General features: G+C 53.8%; 1 protein-coding gene across 1 annotated transcript; it reads right to left on the bottom strand.

Annotated features, from left to right (window-relative positions):
* Nucleotides 1-1,457: 1,457 nt before the first annotated feature.
* LOC132320341 (electroneutral sodium bicarbonate exchanger 1-like) lies at nucleotides 1,458-15,461 on the bottom strand. The gene is made up of 24 exons (XM_059832620.1): nucleotides 15,441-15,461; nucleotides 12,964-13,045; nucleotides 12,131-12,259; nucleotides 11,547-11,682; nucleotides 11,173-11,333; nucleotides 10,889-11,068; nucleotides 10,632-10,720; nucleotides 10,342-10,499; nucleotides 9,885-9,972; nucleotides 9,233-9,379; nucleotides 8,962-9,053; nucleotides 8,279-8,453; nucleotides 8,009-8,142; nucleotides 7,146-7,391; nucleotides 6,938-7,043; nucleotides 6,423-6,584; nucleotides 5,625-5,738; nucleotides 5,115-5,276; nucleotides 4,273-4,524; nucleotides 3,565-3,633; nucleotides 2,844-3,017; nucleotides 2,607-2,744; nucleotides 2,066-2,166; nucleotides 1,458-1,545 (listed from the first exon to the last, which is right to left on the bottom strand). The coding sequence occupies exons 1-24, from the start codon at nucleotides 15,459-15,461 to the stop codon at nucleotides 1,458-1,460; spliced, it is 3,204 nt and encodes a 1,067-aa protein (XP_059688603.1).
* Nucleotides 15,462-16,984: the final 1,523 nt, after the last annotated feature.

The raw sequence follows: 16,984 nt of genomic DNA, 5'->3' as shown, positions 1-16,984 counted from the left end.
CCCACACACACTCCCCTCCTCCTTCCTCTGACCTCTCTCTTCCTTAATCCTTTCCTCACCTCCAGCACACTATACAGAGGGAGCCAGACGCACCACCTCCTCCACTGACTTCCCTGGCCAGGCGGGGACACGGTTGGAAAAATACTTTGGAATACCCGGAGCTGCTCAGCTCTTGCGGCCTAAGGCTTCAACTCCTTCAGCTGCTTCCGCCTCCCTTTTCTCGGGAACCGCTCCCGCGGCGCTGCAGGACAGCAGCTGTCCCCTCCGACAGTCACCATGCCACGCTGGCAAAAGTCAACCTACAGCTTGCAAAACCCCATCCCGTAAAAGCCGTCTGATTTTGGCCCTGCTTGGGGATGTACCCCTTTCTTCCTTACAGAGCAATTCTGTAGTTTCTTTTCCCCACCCGTTTGCAAGGAGCAACAACTTGCCCTTGGCATTTGGGGTTGGCTTCATGCACGAACAGGCTCCCGCAGAGGATGGGACAAGCCGATGGCAGGAGGGCTCGTGCACCCGTCCCAGCTGGGCACGAGGCACCAGTTGCAGACGCCGAGAGCCTGGAGCACGTGCTGAGCCCACAGCAAGATGCAGGGCTGCAAGGGGACCTTTTCTTCTGGCTTGTCCTCTCCTCCCAGGCTCCACGGCCAGCCGACTCGACCGCATCTGCCTGAGGTGACACCACAGCCCAACGACCCCCCGCCCCAAAACCTCAAGAGAGCACGAGAGCCATCTCTGCTTCACAGCTTCTTCCTGCATAGCGGCAGGGGAAGGGAGAAGGAAAAGGCATCTTGCCGCTTTCCTCCCGGCTCATCCCACCCTGGGAGAGAAGAGACTTTGCAAGGACAGGGGAGAAGAAAAAACTACAGAGTGCCAGGGAGGTAAAAGGAAGGAAAACAGCACTGAATGATAAAGCGGCAGCAGTCCCTCTACCACTACAAACCCACACCACCACACGCACGTACACACGGGAACTTCACGACACCGAACTCCCATTGACTGGCACGTACACCTCAGTTTGCTGGTCTAGAGATACTGAATGCCTGAAGCACACCAAGGAGAACTGAAAACATCGACATGGCTTTAATGGGAATCCTCCAACTGGAAAACAGCGGTATCTCCCCGTCTCTGCGTTGGCACGTCCCTGAGTCACGTTCTCACTCCTCCCCTTCAAAGCCGAGGCTCCTAAATAGCAAAACTGGGGGGAAAAAAGACAAAAAGAGGGAGAGCACCATCAGTGGAAGACCTGCCGGCTGCTGCTGGTTCAACCCTGTTCGTGGGACCACCCTGGCAGTGACGAGCTGGTTTGCATGCCACGGTCCTCGCTGCCTGTTCCCAGGGACGGGCCGTTTGCTCGGTACTGCCTGCCGAAGCACGGGAAAACTGTAGGCATGCGCCGTCGCTTGCAGAGGAGCACGGTCACGTTCACATGCAATCCTTTACCTCTTTCCTCCCTGGATTCAGACTGTTTCTGTGTTCATAGTGAGAGCCTTCCACACGCTCGTTTTCAACACTTCCTCCGAGATATTAATCTCGCAAGGATCAGTCCTGCAATAAATATTTTACAGAGCAATCCGTGACTATGGGAACTGATGCCACCAAGTGTGTTAGCATCAGCAAGAGGAACAGCGGCGCCCCGAGAATCCAAGCTCAGCATAAGCACGGCAGGTTTTGCTGGATGAGGAGTTTTGCGAGGCAAGCCTGAGAGCTGCAGAGCTACAGCTCCGTGCAAAGGCTCTTGCGGGCGTTTAGACTTGGAGTGGGCTCCTAAGCCACTGCTGGTACAGATCATGCCTGCAACCCCTCGTTTTTACGTATGAGGATCTCCAGCTACCCTAAAGTCACTGAGGATGCGACTTTTTGGGGTCAGATGGGAGTTGTGCAGCCACTCTGCTTGGAGGCAGAGCCCTGCGATCCCCTCCTGCAGCCCTGCCCGTAGATGTGATTTTCCCACCAAGCTGACTGCTGCTTTCTATGGGACGCTCAAGAAAGATGCAAGTGGAAAAAACTGTGCCAAACACCTTCCAACTAATCTTGCCGGGGGTCCTGGCACTTGGTGGGGCTTTACCTGTCCCTGCTTTGCTTTGGGATATCCAAGTTGCTGGTCTTGCCCAGTTTCAGCAGAACTGAACCGGCAGCAGCAGCAGCTTCCATCATTTTCGGGGACTCCTGACGGAAAAAAGGGACAAATCAAGTTCTCTGTCTTGGATCCAAGTGGAAAAAACCTGAACACCCAGCAAAAACATTGCATGCTGCCCTCTCCTTCTGACTCGTGGCACCTTTAGCTATTAGCGCAGCAGGGTAAAGACCTTTCACTCTGAATTTTTTGGGGGGGGGGTTAAAAACACTGTTACGAGCCAATCTTTCCATCATCATCATCATCATCTGTTATTATAAATGACTCATTTAAAAAATTATACCTCTATTCAAGTGTTAAGCTCACTGCTCATTCAGGGAAAAAAAAGGTTAAGATGTGGGATCCAGGCTATTAGGATCTGTTTCTTTTGAGTTCTGATCTTGCCCCAACATGTAAAGACAAGCTGTGCTAGAAACAGGCAATCTCACAGCCCGAGGGAGATGTCCAGCCCCGAGCGCCCAGCAAGCGTTACCTCTTCTTCATTGGCTTCGTTTTTGGCACCGTCCAACTTCTTCTTCTTGCTCTCTGGCATAAGGTCATCCAGGAAGCTGAGCTCTCGCTTTGAGAAGCAGAAATCCATGGCTTTCCGGACAAATACAAGAGCCAAAACCTGCACGAAATAGAGGGAAGATGCGGTGAGGCCAGAGGTGGTGCTACATCTCACTCCAACGCGGCAAACATCCCTCTGCCGAGCGGCACCGCCTCTTACCATCATGGGAAAGACAATGGCGGCACGGGACACCTTGATGGCCCAGAGCAGGACGAGGCAGATCAGCTGGATCACGGTGAAGAAGTGCACCTTTCGCAAGGGGACGTGCCGCAGGTAGATGAAATCCGGCTGGTGTTTCGCCGGCATCCAAAACAGCTTCAAGCGATCGAAGAACTGCAAAATCGAAGTGGAAAAGTTGCCACCTTGGGACTGCGGAAAGCTTCTGGCCCTCTTGAGACGTGGAGGGAGTTTTCAGGAACTCGCTCGCCATGAGAAATCGTGGATCCCACTATGCTCCTCCTGGGAGCAGCACCCATTTTCCCTTCGCTCCAGCTAGAAACCAGCTTGCCCGTGAGAGCTGCCCACCCACGTGCAATTATGCCACGTTATTCTATGATTAGCTTGTCTTGGCCCACTGAATCCCCCAGCAAGGATTTCCACCAGTGGTAGAAATTGCCTTCCCTGTGCACTCAACTCCCCCATTTTCACCTAACCAAACACTGGCCTGCCCTAACCTGTGTTTAAACAGGGAGCGCTCAACTTGCCCGGTCCTCCCAGCCCTATAGACCTCCTGTGCCTCCTCCAATCTTTTTCGTACACAAAATATTTTCATTGCTTGCTTTCCGAGAGGTTTTTTTCCCATGCCGCTGCTTTTTTCCTGCTTCTACGGAGATGAAATACCAGGCAGCGGACATGCTGCACGCTGTAAAAAAGTCCGTACCTGAATTTCTCCGAGCGACGACACGCCCATGTAGAGAAAGACGCCGTAAAGCACAGGCATTGGTATAAACTGAAAGAAAGAATGCAATCATTTATTTTTTTAAATTGCATTTTCAGTAGTACCACTCTCTTCTACAGGCACTGCCTCAAATTGCCTACAGCTTTCCAGTTTCCACAGGGTTAGAGACGTGTCGGATTTTAACCAGCAGAGCTTTTGTGCCTGCGAGTGAGCTAACGCTCTGCTTTAGGCTGACCGTTGGAGTTATCTTTCATCAGCAGAATCCTATCTTCCAGAAAGGTTGGAGGAAAACAGGCGACCATGCTACCATATGCCACGTTCTGTGACGGTAGAAAAACCTTTCTCCTTATTCTTGTAGCAACAAGCAAAAGCGACGTGCCTCCTCTTAGCCTAGCGAGGAGATTATCTTGTGGGAGGAACACGCAAGGAAGCCCATGGAGATGATTTCAGTGTGTTTAGCTACTGGAACGGCTGTGCTGAGGCATTTGGGGGAGCAAATTGCCATCGATAACGTGCTGAACGGCTGGAAAGCGTAAGCGAGGAGGCTGCTTCCCACTGTGGGTCAAGCCCCAAGGTTTGGGATCACCTCCTCCTCCACTCCACAGCTGCTTGGGCCTGGAGAGAGGGGACTGGTTTTGGGTAACCTCCAAAAAGCTCGTGGCTGTTGGGTGTTTTGCATTTTCCTCTTACCTTTAACACAGAAGTGAAGAAGACAGAGCAGCCCATGAGCACAAAGATCATGGAGCCAGTGACTCTCTGCTCTCGTATCCCCAGAAACTTGGGTTGTTCTCCTGGAGCTGCGCACTCAGACTCGACTTTGAGGCTATTCACGTGGGTGATGGACAGGACGGTGGCAGCCACAAACCAGGGCAGCCCCATCACGGAGCACACCCCGAGCATCACGGCCACCATGAAAAGGTCCAGGTGGTACCCACATCCTTTCTGCGGGAAGCAAAACAAGGAGATGAGCGTCCCACAGCACAAGAGCAAGGACAACGTCGCAAGTCAGGCTCAAACCCCGCTAGAGCGCAAGTCAACTTCTTGAGAATTTAAAACACGCCTCGGAAACAAATAAGGAGGTATCTGCTCTTTGTGCAAGCCCCTTGCATGAAAAGGTGGCAGGAGTTCAGACAAAGTGGATTTGGTTGTGCGATAGCTACTTCTCAAAAGAAAAAAAGAGACCGGGTTTTTTCCTTTATAAAGAAATTTCCACCACTTGCAAGTAGGATGTGACTCTGAGTTATCCCTGGCAGCGCGTCAACACAATTCGATCCCCCATTCACTGCTGACATTTTAAAACAAAACCACGCTTCTCTATTGCTCCAAGATTAATTTGCTCCTCTGAAAGGCTGCTCATCTGAACTCCCTGTCGTTTGCTCCCTGTGTCATCATTAATGCAGGAGAGCATCCTGCCACGCAGCCTGACGTTTTCCCAAACCAATGCCTTCCCAAAGCATTTGGAATAGGAGCTTCTCCCCGTGCCTGCAGCCCGGAGTGGGTTGGGGATGGGCTCATCTCTTGCAGCCCCTTACCTTCAGCCTGTGCTCCTTCCTGTTCACAATAACAGCAGTGATCTGCTGGTCCATGAAGATCAAGATGGTGCAGAGCAGAGCTGGGATGAGCGCAGCCAACACCGTCCACCAAGGGTTGGGTCCTACGGGGCTGATGAACCACCCGCGGTCGTCTCTGGTAGGCTGCAACAAAGCACACACATCAGCATCATCTCCCAGCCCAGCCACCTCACTGGCTTTGCTTTTCCCCTCCATTCCCATGTCAGAGCACCTCCCAGCCCTGGCTTCACGTCACCCTGGGGTTCAGCACTGCCGCTGCCCTCTTTGCAAGCACCTACAGATACTTCTCCTGGAGGTATCTAGTTTTGGGGCTGTCTTCTCCTTTCCCGAAGGAAACAATGCGCTTGGAGGCAGAAGAGGAGATGGTCGCACCACCAGCATCTCCTCCGGACTCAGCCCTGTCCTGCCCCGGCATCACCTTGTGGCATCCCCAAGGGCTGAAACCAGCTCCCTGCCAAAACACCCCGTTACCTTGAACATATGGGGGACGTGGAGCTTCGGTGATGGGATCCCAATCATGAAGTCCATGAGCACCATGACGACGATGGTGAGGAAAACAGCAAAGTCGCTTACTGTGGACCGTACCTGGGGCAAGAAACCAGAGCTGAAGGGGGCGTCGCAAAGGGGGCCACAACATGACATGGAAAAGTGAGGGACGTCAACGCCATTAAGACCGGTTAACAAAACCCCTCCATGCTGAGGACATGCAGCCAAATCCCTTGGTTAGATACCGTTGCTGTGTTTGTGCCTGTGAGATCTGGTGCCAGGCAATACAAAATGTTTAATTAGGTGGAAAAGGGTTGTCTTAATTGAAACCTTAAAAAAAAAAAAAAATTACAAAAGAAGGAAGCAGATGTCTGCCACGACAGCCACGCTCACAGCTAAAACGGGAATAAGGCACTGAGGCATCATTTGCTCCTCAAAAGGAAGAAATAGTGTCGTTTGCTATGGCAGCTCCTCAGCTGAATCAGCCTTCCCCTTGAGCACATAATGCACAGAAGGTGAAAAAAAGTAACTGTGGAAGACCTGATTTCCCACTGCCTGAGCAAGAGATGGCTCCAGGACAGGTTGCCAGGCAGGTGGGAAATGCTACGATCCTTTTGCGCTCATGGAAATGAGTGAGGGACGTCCACGCTGATGGAGAGCTTGGCCTTCAAGGTCAACGTTTCCCAGCTCGACCGAGTGGTGGCAAATACTGCTTAGTGCTCCAGGAAAGCCATTTTGGGAAATGAGCGTGGAGACTGCTGCTGGCCACCGTCTTCTACCTACTCTGGTTGGGAAGTATCGGCTGGTCTTAAACTTCTTCAGTAAGCTCGACAGCACAAAGGTGGAGAAGAAGAGGATGCAGCACCAGAAGAGGACGTCAGGCGTGTAGGGGCCATTGGGTCCACAGGCAGGTCCTTGAAACTCTCCATGCAAATACCGACATTCCTGGAGAAACAGAGCATCAGGACACAAAGGCAGTGCACGTGCGGCAAGGAAACCTCGCATAACGAGGGGGTTATTTCTGCTGCCGGTCAGAAATATTGTCCTGCCACCGCGTTGAGGAGGCGGACAGTTATTACCCACGATGTTGGGCACAAGGTGGACTGGACAAGGTGGACGCTCCTTCCCAGGACCAAGCAGGTTAAAACCACCCATTAGATGTAAGCAATGACTTTTCAGAGCAGCACTAGCACAGCTGGAAGCCCATCACCACCTGAAGGGCTCCGACTTGTGCACCACGCGAATGCCCCTGGGCCCCGTGGCCGCGGCACGAGGAAGCAGTGGCTCGGGGCACTTACGGTCACCGTGAGGTTTTCCCAGGCGATGCCAGACACGTTGATCTTGTTGCTCTCCCAGAAACGCAGGGTTTCATTGCTGGGATGCGTCGGTGCCTCACACTTACAGCTGGGAGGAGAGAAGCCAAGACACGGGTAAGGGAGAGGCGATGCAGGTGCAGCCCTGAGCTCCTGCCAAGGGGCAGGGGCGTTTTAGGAGGAAAAAACCCACTAGTCGATGGTGAGGAAGTCGAGCTGGCTGTGCATGTGCACAGGGTAGGTCTCCCGCAGGTGACTCAGCTTCTCTAGAGCCTCGTAGATGAAGATGAGGCAGATGAGGGAGGCGAAGGCTTCTTCGGTGAAGCGGGTGATGTAGCACACCAAAGAGCTGGCGTCGGTGGCCACCAGCACGATGCAGAAGAAGGCGGTCCACAGCCCGATGCATGCCCGCAGAGAGAGATAGGAGAGCGTGTACTCCCTGGGAAACCAAAATAAAACCAAGGGTGGAAAGGCCAGCAAGAGGCTCCAAGTTGGGGCTTAATGATAAATTTAAATTGCAATAAGGGTGGTTCATCTCACATCGAAGTCATCACAGCAGAAGGACTGTCATGGAAAATACCCATTTCACATGAAAAACTCCTACTTTTTCAATGAAATCATCCAAACTCACAACATTTCAGCAGTAGACTATTTGGCTACCTGAGCAAACTGTATTTCCACTTCCAGCAACAATCAGGCTAAGAAGTGCCTTGTTTTGTACTCAGAGGGAAGCAAATCTTCCCCCATTCCCAAACCAGAGTGATTTGTCTCCTCTTCCTTGTGCAGCCCATCTTGGGCATCCACATCCTTGTGGTTTCTCCTCCTCCAGCTGCTTCGCTTTAAGCCTAAAACCCCCAAATGACCCCATCCATCCTTCAGAGAGCCAGGGCTCTCGCACCATCGCATACTAAAGCAGCAGCGTGCAGCATCTGTGACACACAAGACAACTTCAATCGAACAACTGCCGCTGAGAGAAATGAAAGACAAACATCTTTTCTCCATCCCCGCTGCCTTCTGAAGGCTCTCACAGCACCCGGCCGCAGCAACCAGCCTTACTTGCAGAATTTGTAGAGGATCTTCTCAAAGACGAGCACGGGTCCGGTGCTGCCGAGGATGGTGAGAGGTTGGCCAGCAAAGAGGGAAAACACCACGCCGGTCATGGAGGCGCCCAGCAGCGACTCCATGGCACTCTGTCCGGGGAAGAGAGGCAGCAGTGAGTACAGAAAGCATTAGGGGGAAAAAAAACCCAGAGCAAACTCACTGCAGCAAGGACTTTTGCATGAGTTTTATCCTCCCCCGTGCCACCCAACAGAGAGAGCTGCTCACTATGTGGCCATCGGTCGCCTCCCCCAGCAGTCCCCCGAAGGTGATGACAGGGGACATGCAGGCACAGTAGAGGAAGAGGAAGGACGCCAGACACTGCAGCCTCAGACCATCCCGAAAGTCGCTCCAGAACCACGGGGCTTTTCGCTTCACATCCAGGATCAAACCTCCAAAGAGCCTGGAAGAAGGACAAAATAGAGACAGTTCTCCTGCAAGACCACATGGACTTTTCTTGGCTGCAGAAGGGCAATCACAAGCATGGAGTAATTTTCAGTGCTGAAAAGAAGCCGTCTCCTTCTCCCTTTTTACACCCACTAGAAACTGAGGCACGCCAAAATGCCCTCCAACAACAAAAATAAAAAGAAGAAAAAAGAAAAAACAAGACCTAACCTGAGAGCCCATCCCCTCTTACTGCAACACTCCCTTGCTCTGAGAAGCAGCAGAGCTCTACCTGGAGGTATTTGCACATCTGCTTCCACCCCAAATCAAGAAAACCTGTGTGCACTGATGCTGTGGCTGAGCCCAGCTGCCCACATCTCCCACCTGCCCAGCCCAGGGACCCAGCTGGGCATGTGGAGCCCCTTCACTGAACCAAAAAACCCCAAAAACCTGCTCAAAGGCAAGGTGCATGCTCAGATTTGGGAGGCAAGCAGAAAAAAAACACCCCAAACTATCAAAGCTTGCACCTTCCCGTCCGCTCCAGTTCAGGACCGCTGTGCTTCTCCGGCTTGGTGTGAGAAGCACTGTCATCAAGAGCTCCTGGCATCTTCCTTTTTTCCTGTTCAAATGGAAATAAGAGAAAGACAGCTATTTGTAACCACTGGCTTGTTTTGCTTCTGGTCTGGCCATGTGACTGTGTCAAATAGGGACCTTGTGAATCTGGAGCCCTGAACAGCATCCCCAGCTGCCTGCCGTCCTGCCCGTCCCCCTCGCACCTCCCTCCACCGCAGCACCCACCTGCGAAGGGATGTTTTTCGGGGGCTCGATTCGGATCGATGGATCCCACTCTCCAGGCGGCAAGACCGTGACCTGATCCAGAAACTCATCGATGCCGGCCACGAGGTCAGCCCGGTTCTTGGCTTTATAGGCGACGTCATGGAAAACCTGCCCGTAGGAGACAACCTGCTCAGAGGACAACCCATCTCGCATGCCCTAAGCAGTGCAATAAGCACTTGGCTAAACGCAAGATAATTTCCCCCAAATTTCCTGCTGGCAATGGCAGGAAGTATTCCCCCAAAAGGAAAAATCTGTCCATCGTGTTCCTTGTAATCCTCTCCTCCACGAGGCCCCCCATCCCCCATGGCACACCGCAGCCTGTTGCTTAAAGAGGGCAAGTTTTACTGGCCCTGGCAATGCCACCACTGGGGACAGCATGCTGGGGACCCCGGGGAGAAGGACGAGGTGCAGGATGCACCCCGGGTGGGATTTCAGCCTCCAGGATGTGGGGTGATGCAAACGTGCGTGTTTGCTTTGGGGTGCGAACGAAGGGTGGGCTATTTGGAGAGCTGCCGGCAGCGGGGACAGCAAATGCTCTTCCTCACTACTACAGAGACAGGGAGAGGTGAAGAAAGCCAAAAATGACCCAGAGATATCCCTTCTCACGTCGCACCTCATCCGTCATGATAGTAGCCATGGACCTGCCGATCTCATGGTACTGATGGGCTTTTCCTTCTGGTCCAAGCAAAACAAACAGGAACCTGGGCAAGACAAACAAAAGGAGAGAGACGAACGTGTCATGGCTCAAAGAGCACCCAAGGAAATCCCTGGCAGCTCCCAGCCCAGAGCACGGCTCGAGAGGGGACACGGAGGCTCACCGACTCCGGTGATGAATTGGAAATTCATCAAAACCCATCGCAAATTTCATTTTGGGGCCAACTCTCATTCACGTTGGCCAATGGGTTTAAAAGCTACAGCAGGGAAGGGGGAAATGAAGGCAAGGAGACGTGGCTGGCAGAAACGTGCTGGCTCCCGCTGGCCTTGTTCCCTTGGGATGCCAAACTGGTGCATGCCATCTGATGTTTTGTTGGGGGGGTTTGAAATAAAAACTTTGTGCTTCTCGTTCAGACCTTGTTGGGATGGGAACTTCCGTCATGCCCGAGAGGAGGACAGCCGGGGTCAGGCGGACAAATGCCATGATGGGCTGGCGAAGGAAATCCAGCTCTCCTACGAGCACGTTGGACGCTTCAGCCCCGCTGGGAATTTTCTTCATGAAGTGCAGCTCCGCCTGGGCACAACAAGCCATTTTCAGGCAATTACCCCAAAAGCAAAGCCCACAGCACCCTGCAGCTCCCTCTGCAGCCAAGGTTGCAACAGCAAATTCGGCCCTGAAGGCCTAAGAAAGCTATGAGTGTCTCACCTTGCTTAAATCCGTTGTGCTGGTTTCATGGTTCACCCCATTTTTAGCTTCCACAGTGGTGGGAGAAGGATGAGGGGTAAGTGTTTGAGCTGGTAGAAAAAAGAAAGACACTCAGAAAGACGGACAAGGAGCAATTGGGATGCTTCTCCTTTGCTAGGACAAACCTAATGGGGCCAAAGCCCTGCAGAAACCCTCATCTGCTGCCAAAGCCCTGCAGAAACCTTCACCGGGTGCCAAAGCCCTGCAGGAACCCTCACCTGGCTTGTCGAGGAGGTGCAGGTCCGACCCCTTCTTGCTCACATCAGCAAACGAGCGGAGAAGGTTGTTTCTTTTCTTCTCGTTCTGATGGTGGTGCTTCTTCAAAAGAACTTCTCCAATTTTTGCCCGCGTGCGCTCGTCAAACTCCGTGAGCTGTTCTTGCTGGCCCAGGATCAGATCTGAGCATGGCACAGGAAAATGAGGCAGGGTTTGATCTGTGAAGGAAGGGCACAGCGGCGAGCCAAGCTCGACCGTTCCCGGAGGGACGCGGCACCCACAGTACCTGCGATCTCTTCGATGCTGTTGGCACTAATGTCCAGCAGCACCGTGCCATTGATGATGCAGCTCCTCAGCTCAAAGAGGCTGTGCAAGGACAGCGTGGCCACATAGGGCTTGCTCCAGCGCTCGCCGCCGTCTTCCACGTCCTCCTCAAACTTCAGCCACCTGCGGACATCGGGTGCTGTCAGCCCCATTGCAAGGAAACAGCCCCAGCTCTCCAACCCCTTTAACGGAGCTACAGGTAGCAAGAGGAGACGGCTCCTCGCATCAGCACCTACAGCTGCAAAAGCTTCGTGTCCTGCGGAGCGGAAAGCAGAGCCCGCGTGCACTGCTGGCGCAGGGACTCCTCTCCCACCACAGCCGGCAGCAGGGATTTACCTTGCCGTTTCCTTCCACTTGGCATCTTCGCCCTCTTTCACGCAGATCTCATCCAGCTCGGTGAACAAGGCGTGAGGGACATGCTGCTCGTCCTCCTTGGTCCTGAGGATGAACTGCACCCGCTGGGACGGGGTGCCTGGGGGCAGAACACAGAGACCCGTCCCGTTACCATGCTCGAATATGGCCCATCACGCTCACATGCAAAGCGGGCATCAGATCGGCACCAGTTCAGCCACAAATATTGGGCCGGCCCCTCTCCCCTGGCTCTGTTGGGGCTTGCACAGAGCCACGGAGAAGGAGAAGCATCTATTCCACCCCTGCACAAGGATGGGCAGCTTTCCTTCCCCACATTTCCATTTTTAAAGCAGGCATCCCGCTGAGGAAGATGAGCCTAAATCCATTATACATTTAACTACCTCAAAAAAAAAAGATGAAAGTTTTGAAAAAGAGGGTCTTGTTAAATAATGCCACTTTCCCTCGGAAGAACAGCAAGTCACTCAAACTAGCCACATGGACCTGCTTGCAGAAGACCCCAGCGCCCATGTAGCCCCAAGGAGTTTAGTGAACGGGGTGGCGGGACTTACAGTGGTAGCCCCGCTCCGTCGGGGCACAGTCCTCCTCCTGTTCCCGATGCTTCTGCTTGTGGGGTCGGTGATGCCGGTGGCATTGCCCCACCAGCGGCATCTGCACGCCGGCGTACAGGGTCCGGTGGCCTGCAAAAAAGCAGCATTTGCATCACTCGCGATATTGGGGAGATGGATGACGCAGACACCACGGTTAAATCAGTGCAGCCGTCCCAGGAGGAAACACCAATTTTGTTTTCACTGGATCCCTGAATGTCACAGACCTCTCCTTTTTTCCAAGCCTGTTTTACTCGAACTTTGCAACAACAGAGCAACAACAAGTGATGGCTCCCCCAAAAGTGCCCTGAAAGCATCCAACCTCTTCTCAAATTCCAGCTTGGGCTGGCCAACACTCAGCCTTGCTCATTAAGCAGTGACAGAAGGGAATTCTTTTTAAAATCTTTGTATGGCACAAGGCGACAAGAGAAGATCCAATCAGTCCCATGATAAGGAACTCCAGAAGAAAAGAAGAAAAGCACAGCCTCGCGCCTGCAGCTGTCCAATTATTCTCCAGACCTCTCCAAGCCAGGAGCAGCCTCTGCGAGTAAACAAGCCGTGAATTATCCAGCCCCATGGCTAAAGCTCACACCGTGACCTCCGCGGGGGCTTTTTCCCTCTGTTGAAAAGCCGTAATATTAAAACACGTGAAAATAACTGTGCTGCTTTATTAAGAAGCACGGCAGGTTTTGCTGCACATGATGTCACACCGAGTGAGGGACATTGTAGGGACTTTGTGCAACGGGAAAAGGTGCCGGGCTGGTGGCCCCTCTACCAGCATCTCAGCAGAGACTCACCTTCCAACTCCTCCTTCTCATAGTGAATCTTGGCACCGTTGCTCCTTCTCCCCTGGTCAATCAGTGCCTCCTCATCATGCCTCTGTTTAGCAATGAGAAGAAGGTAAAAGTTGGGGCTGGGCGTCTAGAGCTCCCTTGCGTCCTGCCGGCAAGTCTCCTTCTCTCTTAGATACCGTTTTGCCTCCGTGCAGCGACCAGGGATGCTAAACCTGCCCCTGGCAGCCCTCCCCAGTGCAAAGCATCTCCCCCTGCCCATCCTTCTGCCCTCCAGGGAAATGCCAATGGGATTTCGGGGAGAGTTTTCCCCCTGTTTGGGGGATGCTCAGCCCTTCGGCTGTGCTACCTGTAACTCTTCCAGAAGTGTCATTTTGTAAGCCCCGTTCTGGTTCATCCTCACGTCGGTCACCGGTTTGGGGGGATAATTGAACCTCCAGATCAATCAGGGGGCCAGAGTCCCCCGGGACACCTGGACAGCTCTCACCGAGAGGAGCTCAGTGGCACCCAGTGTGCACCAACTCCAGAGACACAACAAGTGACCGTTTATGGCATCACAATCGGTGATGTGTATCCAGGCAGTTATTTAAAGCCACGCACCCCAGGACTCTTCCCGCTTGGAAAACTTAGTGGATGGGGAGAAACCAGCTCTGTTTTGGGCAAAAACTAGCCGGAATAGAGAAAAGGGGTGTAAATGCCGCATCCTGCTGGGCCAAAAGGCATAAGCAGCGTTTGGGTGTATTTAAAAGCACAAGCTGCCAAAATAGGAGTGAGGTGCAAAGCCTTGGGGAAAATACGCCTTACGGGGCAAAATACGCATTAGGAGGAAACATAGGAGGAAACAGGACAAGTGAGCACCTCCGTCTCTGCGGCAAGATGCTCTCAACGTCCCATGGCCCTTCTGTTGCAGCATCCTCGAAATCGCGGCAAGCCTTGCGCGGAGATGCCACCGAAGGAAAGGGCCCCGCTCAGAACTCACTCGGTCCCGGTTAGGCCACTCAAATGGACTCGGAGCGCTTATTTTGTTGAGGAAATTGCTGGAGGAGTTAAGGGTTTCGTAGAGCTGTGGGGTTGCGGACCTGTGGCCTTGGGATGGGATGGAGCAGGAAGGGGAGAAGCCTCCGGAAAGCAGTTTATCCCATCCCAGCATGGGCACCAGCACTTGCAAACGCTTTGCCTTCCCTCTCTGTCCTTCTCCGCTGCTGACAGGTGCCTGCAAAACATCACATTGTCAAAACTGGGCTGGGCAAGGGGATGCCGAGCTTTGCATCGCTCACTTTGGAGTTTTGGAGCAGCCAGAGTTGTTCCGCTTAGCACTATTTCCTAAGCACAAAGCTCCGGTTGGCTGCTTCGAAGCTGCTTTTGTTGGGAGGCTGAAAGCAGTAATTGCTTGTAAAACTGAAATCGGAAATCACTGGAGCAAAGGAGGAAGGTCCGACTTTTCGGGGAACGGTTCTCTTTGCAGAAGGTGAGTGCCTTTTCCTCCCTTCTGTACTACCAACCTCTGAAGAAATCAAACCAGAGTAATGAGTGCTTGCTGACAGGCACCCAGCAGTCTGGTTTTCAGCAAATAAAGGGTGACGATTGGGCAGCCTCACTATTACAATGTGCCTCGTTCTTCTGTATTTGTCCAGACGAGCTCCCTTCTGGCTCTCTACCAGCCCACGCAGGGACATTGCCATGTCCCCCCCAGGATTTCTCGGCTGTCTCAGCCCAGAGACGGGCTGCACGGGGACGTGGCGGGGCAGAGTCAGGAGGGGGCCATGCTTTGGGCACGGTGCTGAGCCCCACTCCACGCTGGCGGCTGCGTGGCAGGAAAAGCCTTTGGGGACCTTCTGCCGTGAACCTCAACATCAGCTCTCCATCCTGGAGCTGGAGGAGGTTGAGCGAAACCTCGGGGCAGCACCACGCTCCCTCCCAGGAGCAGCAAGCAGGGACCAGGGCGGAGGCACGAACCCACCGCAGCCGAGCAAGACGTCGGGCAAATGATATGGGACGGGATAGTGCATATACCTGATGTCAGGAACAAGCCTGGCCGGGCTTGGCAGACCCCCTGAAACCCAAAATTATTTCTATGGATTTATTACGGCTTTTCTGGAGGATGCTCCACACAGTGAAGTACTTTGCAGGACACAGCCCCTGCCCTGGCCACCTCCTGCAGGGAGGCTGCCAGATGCCACCACGTGCATTAAACCACCTTTTCTCCCCCCATCCTTCCCTCCTGAGCAGATGGCAGTCGTACGAATCCCAAAGCACCCAAAGCTTCGCCTCCAACACCAAGCGGCACTCGGAAGGCACCTTCACCACTCTTAGGGATTTACCCACGCCAGCCACCCTAACAGGGGCCGACCCTGGGATCCCGCTGAGAAGGCAGAGTCCCAGGGAAGGCTTCCCATCCCTCTTTGAGGAGTTCTCGGGTGACAGCTCGAGCTGGCTGCCTCCGGAGAGGGACCCCTACCCCCACTCATGCCCCCCAATTATACCTGTACCACCCAGCACCCCATCCCCAGGTCCAATCCCGAGGCCGAGCCCTTAATTCTCCCAGAGGGACATCACCTTCCCTTGGCTTCCAGCTCCGGCCTGGGGCTCTTCCCCAGCCTCTCCCTCCACTTACTCCAAACCCCACCCTCAGCACAGCCCCACACACACTCCCCTCCTCCTTCCTCTGACCTCTCTCTTCCTTAATCCTTTCCTCACCTCCAGCACACTATACAGAGGGAGCCAGACGCACCACCTCCTCCGCTGACTTCCCTGGCCAGGCGGGGACACGGTTGGAAAAATACTTTGGAATACCCGGAGCTGCTCAGCTCTTGCGGCCTAAGGCTTCAACTCCTTCAGCTGCTTCCGCCTCCCTTTTCTCGGGAACCGCTCCCGCGGCGCTGCAGGACAGCAGCTGTCCCCTCCGACAGTCACCATGCCACGCTGGCAAAAGTCAACCTACAGCTTGCAAAACCCCATCCCGTAAAAGCCGTCTGATTTTGGCCCTGCTTGGGGATGTACCCCTTTCTTCCTTACAGAGCAATTCTGTAGTTTCTTTTCCCCACCCGTTTGCAAGGAGCAACAACTTGCCCTTGGCATTTGGGGTTGGCTTCATGCACGAACAGGCTCCCGCAGAGGATGGGACAAGCCGATGGCAGGAGGGCTCGTGCACCCGTCCCAGCTGGGCACGAGGCACCAGTTGCAGACGCCGAGAGCCTGGAGCACGTGCTGAGCCCACAGCAAGATGCAGGGCTGCAAGGGGACCTTTTCTTCTGGCTTGTCCTCTCCTCCCAGGCTCCACGGCCAGCCGACTCGACCGCATGTGCCTGAGGTGACACCACAGCCCAACGACCCCCCGCCCCAAAACCTCAAGAGAGCACGAGAGCCATCTCTGCTTCACAGCTTCTTCCTGCATAGCGGCAGGGGAAGGGAGAAGGAAAAGGCATCTTGCCGCTTTCCTCCCGGCTCATCCCACCCTGGGAGAGAAGAGACTTTGCAAGGACAGGGGAGAAGAAAAAACTACAGAGTGCCAGGGAGGTAAAAGGAAGGAAAACAGCACTGAATGATAAAGCGGCAGCAGTCCCTCTACCACTACAAACCCACACCACCACACGCACGTACACACGGGAACTTCACGACACCGAACTCCCATTGACTGGCACGTACACCTCAGTTTGCTGGTCTAGAGATACTGAATGCCTGAAGCACACCAAGGAGAACTGAAAACATCGACATGGCTTTAATGGGAATCCTCCAACTGGAAAACAGCGGTATCTCCCCGTCTCTGCGTTGGCACGTCCCTGAGTCACGTTCTCACTCCTCCCCTTCAAAGCCGAGGCTCCTAAATAGCAAAACTGGGGGGAAAAAAGACAAAAAGAGGGAGAGCACCATCAGTGGAAGACCTGCCGGCTGCTGCTGGTTCAACCCTGTTCGTGGGACCACCCTGGCAGTGACAAGCTGGTTTGCATGCCACGGTCCTCGCTGCCTCTTCCCAGGGACGGGCCGTTTGCTCGGTACTGCCTGCCGAAGCACGGGAAAACTGTAGGCA

This window comes from Gavia stellata, chromosome 35, assembly GCF_030936135.1.
Source record: "Gavia stellata isolate bGavSte3 chromosome 35, bGavSte3.hap2, whole genome shotgun sequence".
Taxonomy (NCBI): domain Eukaryota; kingdom Metazoa; phylum Chordata; class Aves; order Gaviiformes; family Gaviidae; genus Gavia; species Gavia stellata.
This window is presented reverse-complemented; position numbering and strand designations above follow the sequence as displayed.